General features: G+C 32.2%; 3 protein-coding genes across 3 annotated transcripts in view; 2 read left to right on the forward strand and 1 right to left on the reverse strand.

Annotated features, from left to right (window-relative positions):
* Positions 1 to 13,039, forward strand: part of LOC127805903 (receptor-like protein 13) — a 31,016-nt gene extending 17,977 nt beyond the window's left edge. Inside the window, exon 2 of the mRNA XM_052342747.1 lies at positions 10,762 to 13,039. Within this exon, the coding sequence (XP_052198707.1) occupies positions 11,512 to 12,597 (1,086 nt within the window). The 5' untranslated portion in view covers positions 10,762 to 11,511 and the 3' untranslated portion in view covers positions 12,598 to 13,039. The remainder of the gene's footprint in view (positions 1 to 10,761) is intronic.
* Positions 1 to 13,205, forward strand: part of LOC127805714 (receptor-like protein 56) — a 122,438-nt gene that overhangs the window by 52,652 nt on the left and 56,581 nt on the right. The window lies entirely within an intron of this gene.
* Positions 1 to 13,205, reverse strand: part of LOC127805904 (protein SRG1-like) — a 59,746-nt gene that overhangs the window by 9,552 nt on the left and 36,989 nt on the right. The window lies entirely within an intron of this gene.

Raw genomic sequence — 13,205 nt, forward strand, 5'->3', positions numbered from 1 at the left:
GAAGAAGAAACAACCAAGTGTTCATGGAAGTTGAATAGAAGCATGTTAGATAATCAATTCTAATACCATTTTTTTTGTATCACTGTGATATTGACTTGTTAGTGTCCATTTTACCACTTGGATCGAGATAAAAGAAGCATAGAATTTGACAAATTGACAACATTAATAGGCGAAACAGAAACAAAATTCATTATAAAAGAGATAAAATACAATTTCACTCAACTCCTAAAACACAATCTCCCTAAGAGATTCTTCACTCTAATTAATGTCCCCTTGCAATCTGATAATCAGTCAGCTGTATTCACAGAGAATAAGATAGGTTAGAAGCTTCCGATTGAGTATACAAGTGTATATCTATCTATCATACTTTGGGATTAAGTGAACTGAATTTGAATTCAAGGCAGTCGACTCTGTAGATTCAAAAAATGGGTTCTGTTGATGAATCTGACCTGAAAGCAGCCGCAAGAGCTGAGAGCAGATCGAAGCTTCCTGAGTTCTTCTTCTCTAGCCACTGATGGAGACGAGAGCAGGCCCAGATCGACGACTGGAACTTCCAGGACAGGAAAGGCAGCTCCGCCGCCAATATTGGCTCCATCTTCACTTTGTAGATATATCTCTCCGGCAGCTCATGGTTACTGAGAAGCAGCTCATGGACTGGCTTCAGCAGTGATTCTGCCACGGCCGCCGGAGAAGAGCTTCTGCTGTTGAAACCTGAAAGTTTTTAGCTGTCAGATATTATTTTTGATTTTTCATTTTTGGGATGTCTTTGAAACTTGGTTTGGACTGGTATGCAGCTCTCCCTCAAGTCAAAACAGCCTGCTATACAGTATGTATATACATACATATATATATGTATATATATTACTTCCCGATCCTTGATACGAATAATTGTATTAAATAATGTTATCTTTATACAATTTTTATTAAAATGGTTTAATATTAACAGTTTAGAAAATTATTGGGTCATTTTAGTTAGCATTCTCCTCCCCCTTAATTGGGCTTATTAATTTCTTTCCATAAATTAGGCTTATTTGGTATGGAATCAATTGCTACTTTAAAAAATGAAACAAAAAGAAAAAAAAATTCTAGGTATCTTGTTCGTATATATGATGAATTTCTTCTCCATATCAACTCAAAGGAAATATCTCTGCTCCCAACAAGACTGCCCCTTCTCCATCCTCCATTCGTCTTTTCTTGATGTATCTTCTCAGCCATTTAATTCAAAGCTTCATTTCTCAATTGACAATATGATCCCCGAATAACAGCAAATTAAGAGAGGAAGAAAGAGAAAAAAAGTTTAGGTATAATGACTAGTATTTAGATATAATCAAATGATTAATTCAAACACAAACACCCATTTAAATGCACCTCTTTAATTTGGACTAAATTAAACAAGTGTAGAACTATATGTGAATAGCAATAGCAATCATTTGGTCACAACAATGAAAAATACCATAATATTTTGTGTTAGTTTTGATAAATGAATGGTGTTATTTTGGACATATGAATTTGGATACTCATACTTTGATTTGTATCTTATCTCTCCCAAATGATAGATTGCTATCATAAGTCTACTAGACATTATCGGATTAGCTATTACATATTAATCAACAATTAAATTAGTTTGTTTTGGGACCTATGATGAGCTTATCTGCTTGCATGTACTTCAACATATGAATTAAGTTGTAAAAATTTCTATATTTCCAAGTCTTCCATTGTTTCCAAGTCTTCACACCACCATTTCCAAGTCTTTTCCTACAACACCAAGTCAATTTGTCTCCACTTGTCTAGTTTGTATTAGGATCTATGATGAGTTTATCTACTTGCATGTACTTCAACGTATGAATTAAGTTGTAAAGACTGCTATATTTCCAAGTCTTCACCACCATTTCCAAGTCGTCTCTTACAAGTCCAAGTCAATTTGTCTCCACTTGTCTAGTTTGTATTAGGATCTATGATGAGTTTATCTACTTGCATGTACTCTAACGTATGAATTAAGTTGTAAAGACTGCTATATTTTCAAGTCTTCACCACCATTTCCAAGTCGTCTCTTACAAGTCCAAGTCAATTTGCCTCCACTTGTCTCTCTTTAATTAGATCAAGGGAAAAGACCACTTCATAATGCTTTAGAGTAGAGATATATAAATAGAGGTAACGTGATTCTTAAAACAAGAAAATAAAGAGAACAAAAGCAAGTAAGGAGAAATATATCTTGGTGAAAAATATGATAAGTACTACACCTCATTCTATTTGGTTGTGGATGATGACGATGGTAATGTCAGTGTTGATGAATGAAATGTATTGTCGTGGGTGTTGGGAGCAAGAGAGGATCGCTCTGCTACATCTCAAAGCTTCCATCAACTACCCCAATGGCAACTCTTTGCCTTCTTGGGTGGATAATAAATCATCCAATTACTGTCAATGGGAAAGGGTTGAATGTAGCAACACTTCAAGCCGAGTCATTCAACTCTTTCTTAATCAAACAAGAGATTGGGAATCTAGAAAAGATTGGTATTTCAATACTTCTTTGCTTCTTCCCTTTAAAGAGATCAAGACTCTTGAATTAAGTGGCAATGCATTAGTCGATTGGGCTGAGAATGAAGGTTTGTGGATTCACAAGTCTCTCGTATACGTATCTCATAATTTTTTCTTTTTAATTTTTCTATCTTGAATTTTAGAAGAAAGCATTTATTAATTTTACTTCTTTTGTAGGTTTTGAAAGACTTTTTAAATTCATAAATCTTAAATTTCTTGATTTGAGTTCGAGCAATTCCAATAATAGTATTATTCTACAATTTGTTAGGGATTTGAGAATATTTGAGGTTTTTTATTTTGATTTGTATAGTTGTTGTAAGAGATGGTGTGTAAAGATCTAATTTGATATGTATAAATTGATCTGAAGTATTAGAAAATTTTAGTTTTACTTGCCACCATTAATTAAGCCATTAACTTTCAGTTAACTGAAGAACTTTAAGATGTCAAAAAATTCATAAGTATTTAATTTGATATTAAATGGATGTTCTTCAGTTAACTGAAGAATATCCATTTAATATGTGATTATTAAATGGATGTTTTATATAGAACTTTGGTTGAATCCAATCTTATTAGGTATAAATGTGATTAAGTTAACAAATTAGTTTATAAAAGACTGAATTAACTAAAAAAGGGAGCTAGTGATGCATGCCTACTGCCCAAGAGGATCTACATAAAATAAAATATCAAAAATTCAAAATTGTGTAACGCAAGGCAACAACTTCTTTGATGTTGCTTGAATTTGTTCAACTGATGGCTTATATTTTGTCTTTGATTTTCTGTTTGTATGAGACTGCTCTTGTTAAAAACTAATAACTTCGGTATTCTTTTACTTTTTTGAGAGTAGTTATAATTAACATTTGTATTTAATAATCTCTTTCATTTTTCATATTTTTTCAGTTCTTATTTTTTGAAGTTTACACAAGACTATTTGCTAATTCTATCTTTTTTACAGGTTTTGAGAAATTTTCTACATTGACTAATCTTGAAGTTCTTGATTTAAGTTCAAACTGGATCAATAATTCTAAAATTCTAGAATTTATTGGTGGAATTCCATCTTTAAAGTCTCTAAATCTTGGAGATAATAGCTTGGGAAGCTCGGTTGATTTGACAAGTAAGTTAAATTATATGATCATATCCTAGTTAAAGTAATTTTTTTACAATATTAAGTATTCCTTCAATGAGAAAGAGAGTTATGAACTCTAATGCTTCTTTGTAAATTGGTATTTTAATGCTTCTTTGCTCTAGGTGCACGTTAGTTAAACAACAAAAAAAAGTTATTATTTTTTCTAGAAGAGTACTATTAGTCATCCATTATGGGCCTGTATGTTCAAAAGAGCGAGATGAAAATGCAAAAATTTTAGAAAAGGCCAATATAGTCATATATAATAATTCACGTTCGTCCATTGCTTAGCTAGCTTTCTCTTATATTGTACTCAAATTTATGAACACTGTTTGAAAAGAATTGCTGCCAAAATTACGTGAAATATTCCCTTCATATATCCGTTCTCATAATTAAAATTCATCTCTAAATTTTGGGTCCAACGACTTGGGTTGGATGGCTGATTTCAATGGTAAGCTCACTTTACAATCACATGCCAAGCTATTGGATATATTGATATAAATTGAAAGAACTTCTATTTTCTGTTAATTAGTCTAAAATTGTAAATAATAATAAAAATAACAAAAATATGAAAGCAAAAAATTTAGAAATAATAAATGAAGAAATTTATTAACCTTATTAGACAAGTTTAGTTTTAATTGTTACCATTAATTGAATCATTAATTTTCAGTTAACGACTTAAGGTGACAAAAAAAAAAAAATGAATGAGCTAATATATATATGTTAAAATTTTAGGTGAGGGGTTAAAGACCACATATCTTAATAATCCAAAAAACCCCTTATATATTAAGTCCCTAAAATTTGCCAAGAACTTAAGGTGATGAAAAAAAAAAATGATTGAGGGAGAAAATATATCAAAATTTTAGTTGAATGATCAAAAGTCACAATTTTTTAAGCCTTTCTTCATAAGTTGTTGAATATTAATACTTCTTAGGTGAACTAAAAAATTTATATAGACTCTACTTAAAGTTTAGACTGATGGAATCAAAAGTCTCCTTGTTAACTCCATTTACCCATATTATATGATAATTCTTGGCCTATTGACTGTTAGGAAAAATATTAAATCCCTACAATACAAACAAAAGTAAACAAAAATCAGACTAATAAAAAATTAAAAAATAAATAATATAAAGATTTTGTTGTGGAAAACTACAAGTTATTATATGTTAATATCTTCAAATTTATAAGAAAAATAATTCAAATGGTGGGCCTGACAATTATAAATTAGGAAAAGATAATCTATGCTAGTTAATTTTAAAGTTCTTGATTTGAGTTACAATGTCGTCAATAATTCTACTATGCTAAAATATATTGCTAGAATTTCATCTTTGAAAATTCTATGCCTTCAAGAAAATGACATACAAGGATACTTTGACTGGACTAGTAAATTCACTTAGCATGCTCAACCAATTTTTTTTAAATTATAACCAAACAATTCCTATACATTTTTTGTCTTTTTCTAGTGTTTTTAAGAAGTTCATCTCGTGCAAAAATATACAAAAGTATAGAGAACATACATTCATCCTTAGCATTGAGTTTTGAGATAAAATATAATTTAGTTTTTGAAATAAATATAAATATTTTGAGTTATGAATATAAAATGATGAGTAAAATGTATATAAAATAGCTATTTTTTTACTATATAACCATTCTGTTAGGCATATATACCTTTTTCTAGGTATTGTTGCATATATATGTTTGTGTACTGTGTCAAGACAGATATTTTGTTGTATTTAATTAATATATCAAGAAAATATATATATATATATTTTTGTGAAACGAGGCTTTACAAATTATAATTTTTGTGCATAATAATTTTAAATTTATAAATTGTGCTTATACAAAATTTCTAAATCCATCAATTTCAATGCCATCATTCAAAAATATAAAAGAATCCATGCACGTATGTGCACTTAGGGGAGATATATATGTTTATTTGAAATTGGCATCGGTCAAAACTATATTTTCATCTTTACTCTTAGTTGAAGATTTAAAGGTTAATTATTTTTTATACTTTAATTTCAAAATTGATAATTAACTGAACAAGTTTGAACCAGTAATCAAAATTGACGAATCTAGAAATTCTTAATTTATCTCATAATATGATAACCAACATCACATGGTCTTCTTTAAAATGATTTTCTTCGTTAAAAATATTGAATTTGTAACATCCCGCTCGAGCGATAGGAAGATCCGGAACAACTTATCCTGATGGGCCTACACGAACTTCCCAGGGGGGTCACCCATCATTGGATTGCCCCAGGTCAAGCACGCTTAACTTGGGAGTTCTTTGCCAACATTCAGCCCAAAAGGTATCCAGCTGGTGTTGTTTCCTTTCTTACACCATCCTCGATATATACTAACTTCTCTGGGCTCCCGGGGTATTACATTCTCCCCCCCTTGAGCACATGACGTCCCCGTCATGCGACCTTACAACCGGTCCCAGACCTTCTCCCCTTGGGGGCTGCCATCCTAGAAGCCTGCCAGAAGCCGCTCCTTGTACAGGCCCTCAAGCCCCGGCGCCACTCCCCGCCCTCATTGGACCGCCTTCACCAAGGGTCGGCTCTGATACCACTTGTAACATCCCGCTCGAGCGATAGGAAGATCCGGAACAACTTATCCTGATGGGCCTACACGAACTTCCCAGGGGGGTCACCCATCATTGGATTGCCCCAGGTCAAGCACGCTTAACTTGGGAGTTCTTTGCCAACATTCAGCCCAAAAGGTATCCAGCTGGTATTGTTTCCTTTCTTACACCATCCTCGATATATACTAACTTCTCTGGGCTCCCGGGGTATTACAGAATTTGTCTTAGAACTACATGAGTAAAAGTATTTCTACTCAAGGTACGTAATATTGTCTACTAGAATTTAACAATAAAACCGTTATCATTGTATATCATGTGGCTAAAATAATGATAATGCAATTACATTCTTGAATGTGCTATGCTCCGGACCTAATGTATACTATTCCCAATTTCATTATTAATGAGCATGTAAAAAAAATACTTTTCAATTAATTTGATTTTCTACTTATATAAGGCTATTGTTATTGGAAATTAATAACTTCGATACTCTTTTTCTGTTTTGAGGGGAGTTGTAGTTAATATTTATATTCAATAATCTTTTGTATTTTTCATTATTTGTTTTCATTTCTTACTCCTTGAAATTTGGACAAAACTATTGACTAATTCTATCTCTTTTACAGGTTTTAAAAAACTTTCTATATTGACCAATCTTGAAGTTCTTGATTTGAGTTCTAACAGCATCAATAACTCCAAAATTCTAAAATTTATTAGTGGAATTTCATCTTTAAAGTCTCTAAATCTTCAAGATAATAGCTTGGGAAGCTCGGTTGATTTGACAAGTAAGTTAAAGTAATTTTTTACAAAATTAAATATTCCTTTAATGAGAAAGAGAGTTATGAGCTCTAATATTTCTTTATTCTAATGCTTCTTTGTATATTTGTATTTTAATGTTTCTTTGTTTTTTCTCTTGCACGAGACTTTTCGACATTAATTATAACTCACAAGGGGGTTGAGTTAAGAATAAAAATTTCATGATTAATATGTTTATTATTTTTCTTTAATACTTAATTGTTGAGATTTTGAAGTTTCATCAGTAACATTGAGTTTTGAGATAAAATATAATTTAATTTTAAAATAAATGTAAATGTTTGTAAGACATATATAATAGGATAAATATTATGAGTTATAAATATAAAATATTGACCTTTTATATTTTCAATATAAGAATAAAAGTTTCACTACATAACCTCTCCTGGGCATATAGACCTTTTTTTTAGGTATCACTGTGCATATGTGTGTACTGTACAAAGAGAGATATTTTGTTGTATTTAATTAATATATCTTGAAAAAATATATATATTTTTTGTGAAATGAGGCTTTACAAATTATAACTTTTGTGCATAATAATTTTAAATTTATAAATTATGCCTCCACTGTACAAAATTTTTGAATCTACCACTTTTAATGCCATCATTCAAAAATATAAAAGAATCCATGTGCGCACGTGCACCTAGGAACATATATATATTTATTTGAAATTAGTATTGTTGAAAGCTATAATTTCATCTTTCCTCTTAATTGAAGATTTTAAGGTTATTTTCGTACTTTAATTTCAAATTTGATTACTAATTGAACAGGTCGAAACCAGGAATCAAAATTGACGAATCTACAAGTTCTTGATTTATCTGATAATTTCATAACCAACATCATATGGTCTTCTCTAAAAGAATTTTCTTCATTGAAAGTATTGGATTTGTCTTGGAACTACATGAATGAAAGTATTTCTATTCAAGGTATGTAACACTTTCTATTAGAATTTAGCAATAAAATCATTATCATTGTATATCATGTGGCTAAAATAATGAAAATGCAATTACATTCTCCAATTAATGTGCTATGCTTCAAACCTAATGTATACTATTTCCAATTTCATTATTTAATGAGCTTGTAATAAAAATACTTTCCAATTCATCTCGAGTTAAACTATCCTTTAACAATTACTTGGCACAATTACAGGGATCAATACAAATGAGAATGCATTTGATATATTAGTAAAAATAATCAAAAATTTTAATTACTAGAAATTTTGAATAGTGTTTTTCTCATGTTTTAGATCTTTAGCTAAAACATAAATCTTTCTTATCGCGCATTTGTTCAATGTTTTTCTCATTGTATAGACTTAGAAAACGTGAGCCACTTGGAAGAATTGTACTTGGACGGTGCTACCCTACCTAATGATTTTCTTTCAAACATTGGTGCCATGACTTCACTTCAAGTTTTGTCATTGACTTGGTCAGGACTCATTGGGACCCTCCCCTCTCATCAAGGTAAAGAAAATAAAAGATAATTTTTTTTTTTTACTTAACAAATCAGTAATCTGACATAAATATATAATTTTATATTTTCGTTCAAATATTTTGAGAAATGTTTATATGTTGTTCTTTATAACTGTCTAACTCACTTTTCTTTTTCACAAGGTTTGTGTGAATTGAAGACTCTTCAAGAGATTGGCTTAAACTCTAATGGATTAAGGGGTCAATTGCCTTGGTGCTTGGGAAACTTGACATCTCTTAGGTTTCTAGATATCTCTGGCAACCAGTTAACTGGGAACATTGCATTGTCTCCTCTTGCCAATATCATATCCTTAGAATATCTTATGCTTTCAAATAACAAATTTCTAGTCCCAATCTCATTCAAGTTATATTACAACCTCTCCAAACTTATGGTCCTGGAAAGTGTCAACAACATTCTTTTGAAAGAAGAGGACATTCTTGGCTCAGCCCCAAGTTTCCAATTGGTTCGAATCCATCTTTCTAGTTCTGAACATGGGAGAAACACTTCGATGTCTCTGCCCAAATTTTTCTACTATCAAAATCAACTCAAAATGGTTAAGCTCTCTGGATTTGATTTTGAAGGAACATTCCCAAGGTGTTTGTTGGAGAATAATACTAGACTACTAACACTTACCCTAACAAAGAATTTAATTTCTAAACCTTTCCAATTGCCCTCATCTCCAATGACAGAACTTGTAACATTAGATATCTCCAACAATAATTTTTGTGGTGCCATCCCATACAAGATTGGTAGTTCTTTCCCCAAGTTAAAATTGCTAAACATGTCTAGAAATAACTTTGAAGGCATGATTCCATCTTCATTAGGTGACATAACCTCTCTATTTATTCTAGACTTGTCAAATAACAAATTATTCAATAAAATTCCTGTACATTTGGTAATGGGTTGTAGCTTCTTGGAAGTGCTGAAACTATCAAGCAACAACTTGACAGGCCCTATACTACCCCCTCAAAATAACTTGCCAAATTTATGGCTGTTGTTTTTGGATGATAATAAGTTCATAGAAATCCCACACTACTTATCCAATAGTAGTGGCTTGCAAATGTTGAATCTTAGCCATAATCATCTTGGAGGTGTGTTTCCTGTTGAGTTTTGTCAATTTGATGGACTACAACTATTGGATCTTTCTAATAACAATTTCACTGGGACAATACCGTCTTGCTTCAATGTGAAAAACCTAGAGCAAATTCATCTGTCCAATAATATGCTAAATGGACCATTTCCTGAGGTGTTTCATCGATTAATGAACAACTTAAAAATAATAGAACTTTCAAATAACCATTTTAATGGCAGCATTCCAAATTGGATCGATAGTCTTTCATGGTTAAGCATTCTTATCTTGAAAAATAACCACTTTGAAAGTAATATCCCATATCAAATTTGTCATTTGTCTAGATTAATGTTGATTGATCTTTCTTCCAATAAGTTTTCAGGCAACATTCCTAGTTGCTTGAAAAATATCCCATTTGATATAGAAAAGGAATTAGGATTGTTAATACGTCCAACCAGTCAAATTGTGGAAGCACCCTTAAAGCTTAACCTAATGATTTATAGTCGTCGTGGTTACTCAATGCTTGGTATCGGCATAGGTAACATCTTGTTCTCAAATCGAGCACTTTTCTTATTACAAGTGGAGTTCACAACCAAAGGAATGGCCTTGCACTTCATAGGAGAGACTCTATCCCATTTTTCAGCAATTGATCTCTCCAAAAACAAATTAGTTGGCCACATACCACCTGAAATTGGCCACCTTAGCACAATCAAAGCACTAAACCTTTCCCACAACAATTTGATTGGAGGAATCCCAACAACATTTTCCAAGTTACAGAATATAGAGAGCTTGGATCTTTCTCACAACAACTTGGATGGGAATATCCCTTCTCAGCTTACTGATCTACACTCACTGGGGATGTTCAATGTGTCTTACAACAACTTCAGTGGAAGGATACCTCAAGCAACGAACCAATTTGGAACTTTCAACTCAAGTAGCTATATTGAGAATCCATTTCTTTGTGGAGAACCATTACCAAATAATTGCATAGATTCATCTCTATCAGTTCCATCAGCTCCATCAGTCAATAATAATGCAAGTATGGTATTCGACTTTATCGATGCGGACACTTATTATATGAGCTTTGCAGGGTCTTACATAGTTATTTTACTAGCAACTGTGGGAATTTTGTATATAAATCCACATTGGAGACAGGCATGGTTCCATGTTGTTGAGGTTTTCATCACCTCTATCTACTATTTTGTTGTGGATAATATGTGGAGAATCAAAGTTGGTTTCCTTCGTAGATATTAATAATTACCCCGATGAAGTAATAGTGTTGTATGTATATCCTACTAAACTTCTTTCTTAGGTAGTTTGTTGTTATAATAATGTTATCAATGCACTTGTTGTTAGTATGAAATAGGCCCTCATAAATTATCAAAATTAAAGAAGTCTTGGTTTGTTGTTGCCATACTATTACACGTTTAGGATGTAAGTGTGATTGTTGATGACAAAGAACAATATTGGAGACAAATTTGGAGCTTCAAAATCAAAGAACAAATTTCTAGTCCCAATCTCATTCAAGTCATATTACAACCTCTCCAAACTTATAGTCCTGGAAAGTGTCAACAACATACTTTTGGAAGAACAGGACATTCTTAGTTCAGCCCCAAGTTTTCAATTGCTTCAAATCCATCTTTCTAGTTCTGAACATGGGAGAAACACTCCCATTTCTCTACCCAAAATTTTCTACTATCAAAATCAACTCAAAATGGTTGAGCTCTCTGGATTTAAGTTTGGAGGAATATTCCCAAGGTGGTTGTTGGAGAATAATACTGGACTACTAACGCTTACCTTGACAAAGAATTCAATTTCTGAACCTTTTCGATTGCCCTCATCTCCAATGACAGAACTTGTAACATTAGATATCTCCAACAATGATTTCTAGGTGTCATCCCATACAAGATTGGTAATTCTTTCCCTATGTTAAAATTACTAAACATGTCTAGAAATAAATTTGAAGGCGTGATTCTATCTTCATTAGGTAACATAACCTCTCTATCTATTCTAAACTTGTCAAATAACCAATTATCTAGTAAAATTCCTATACATTTGGTAATGGGTTGTAGCTTCTTGGAAGTGCTGAAGCTATCAAGCAACAACTTGACAGGCCCTATGCTACCCTTTCAAAATAACTTACCAAACTTATGGTTGTTGCTTTTGGATGATAATAAGTTCACAGAAATCCCACGCTGCTTATCCAATAGTAGTGGCTTGAAAATGTTGAATCTTAGCCATAATCATCTTAAAGGTGTGTTTCTTGTTGAGTTTTGTCAATTTGATGGACTACAACTATTGGATCTTTCTGACAACAATTTCACTGGGACAATACCGTCTTGCTTCAATGTGGAAGACCTAAAGCAAATTCAATTGTCCAATAATAGGCTAAATGGACCATTTTCGGAGGTGTTCCATCAATTAATGAACAACTTAATAATAATAGAACTTTCAAATAACCATTTTAATGGTAGCATTCCAAATTGGATCGATAGTCTTTCCTGGTTAAGCATTCTTATATTGAAAAATAACCACTTTGAAAGTAATATCCCATATCAAATTTGCCACTTGTCTAGATTAATGTTGATTGATCTTTCTTCCAATAAGTTTTCGAGCAACATTCCTAGTTACTTGAATAATATCACATTTGATAAAGAAAAGGAATTAGGATTGTTGTTACGTCCAACCAGTCAAATTGTGGAAGCACCCTTAAAGAATAACCTAATGATTTATAGTCGTCGTGGTTACTCAATGCTTGGTATCAACATATACATCTTGCTCGCAAATGAAACATTTTTCTCATCACATGTGGAGTTCACAACCAAAGGAATAGCCTTGCTCTTCACAAGAGAGCCTCTATTACTTTTTTCAGCAATTGATATCTCTAACAACAAATTAGCTGGTCGCATACCACCTGAAATTGGCAACCTTAGCAAAATCAAAGCATTGAACCTCTCCTACAACAACTTAATTGGAGGAATCCCAACAACATTTTCCAAGTTACAGATATAGAGAGCTTGGATCTTTCTCACAACAACTTCAATGGGAATATCCCTTCTCAGCTTACTGATCTATACTCACTGGGGACGTTCAATGTGTCTTACAACAACTTTAATGGAATGATACCTCAGGCAACGAACCAATTTGGAACTTTCGACTCAAGTAGCTATATTGAGAATCCATTTCTTTTTGGAGAACCATTACCAAATAATTGCACAGATTCACCTCCATCAGTTCCATCAGCCAATAATAATGCAAGTCATGCGGTATCAAATTTTATCGACATGGACACTTTATACCAGCTTTGTAGGGTCTTACATAGCTATTTTACAAGCTATTGCGGGAATTTTGTATATAAATCCCCATTAGAGACGAGTATGGTTCCATGTTATTGAGGTTTTCATCACCTCTAGCTATTACTTAGTTGTGGATAATATCTAGAGAATCAAAATTGGTTTCCTTCATAAATATTGATAATCACCCCAGTGAAGTAATAATGTTGTTGTATGTATATCCTACTAAACTTTTTTCTTAAGTAGTTTGTTGTTATAATAATGTTATCAAGCACTTAGTTGTTTTGCATTAGTACGAAATAGGCCCTAATAAAATTATCGAAATTC

The sequence above is a fragment of the Diospyros lotus genome, chromosome 7 (genome assembly GCF_014633365.1).
Source record: "Diospyros lotus cultivar Yz01 chromosome 7, ASM1463336v1, whole genome shotgun sequence".
In the NCBI taxonomy this organism is placed as follows: domain Eukaryota; kingdom Viridiplantae; phylum Streptophyta; class Magnoliopsida; order Ericales; family Ebenaceae; genus Diospyros; species Diospyros lotus.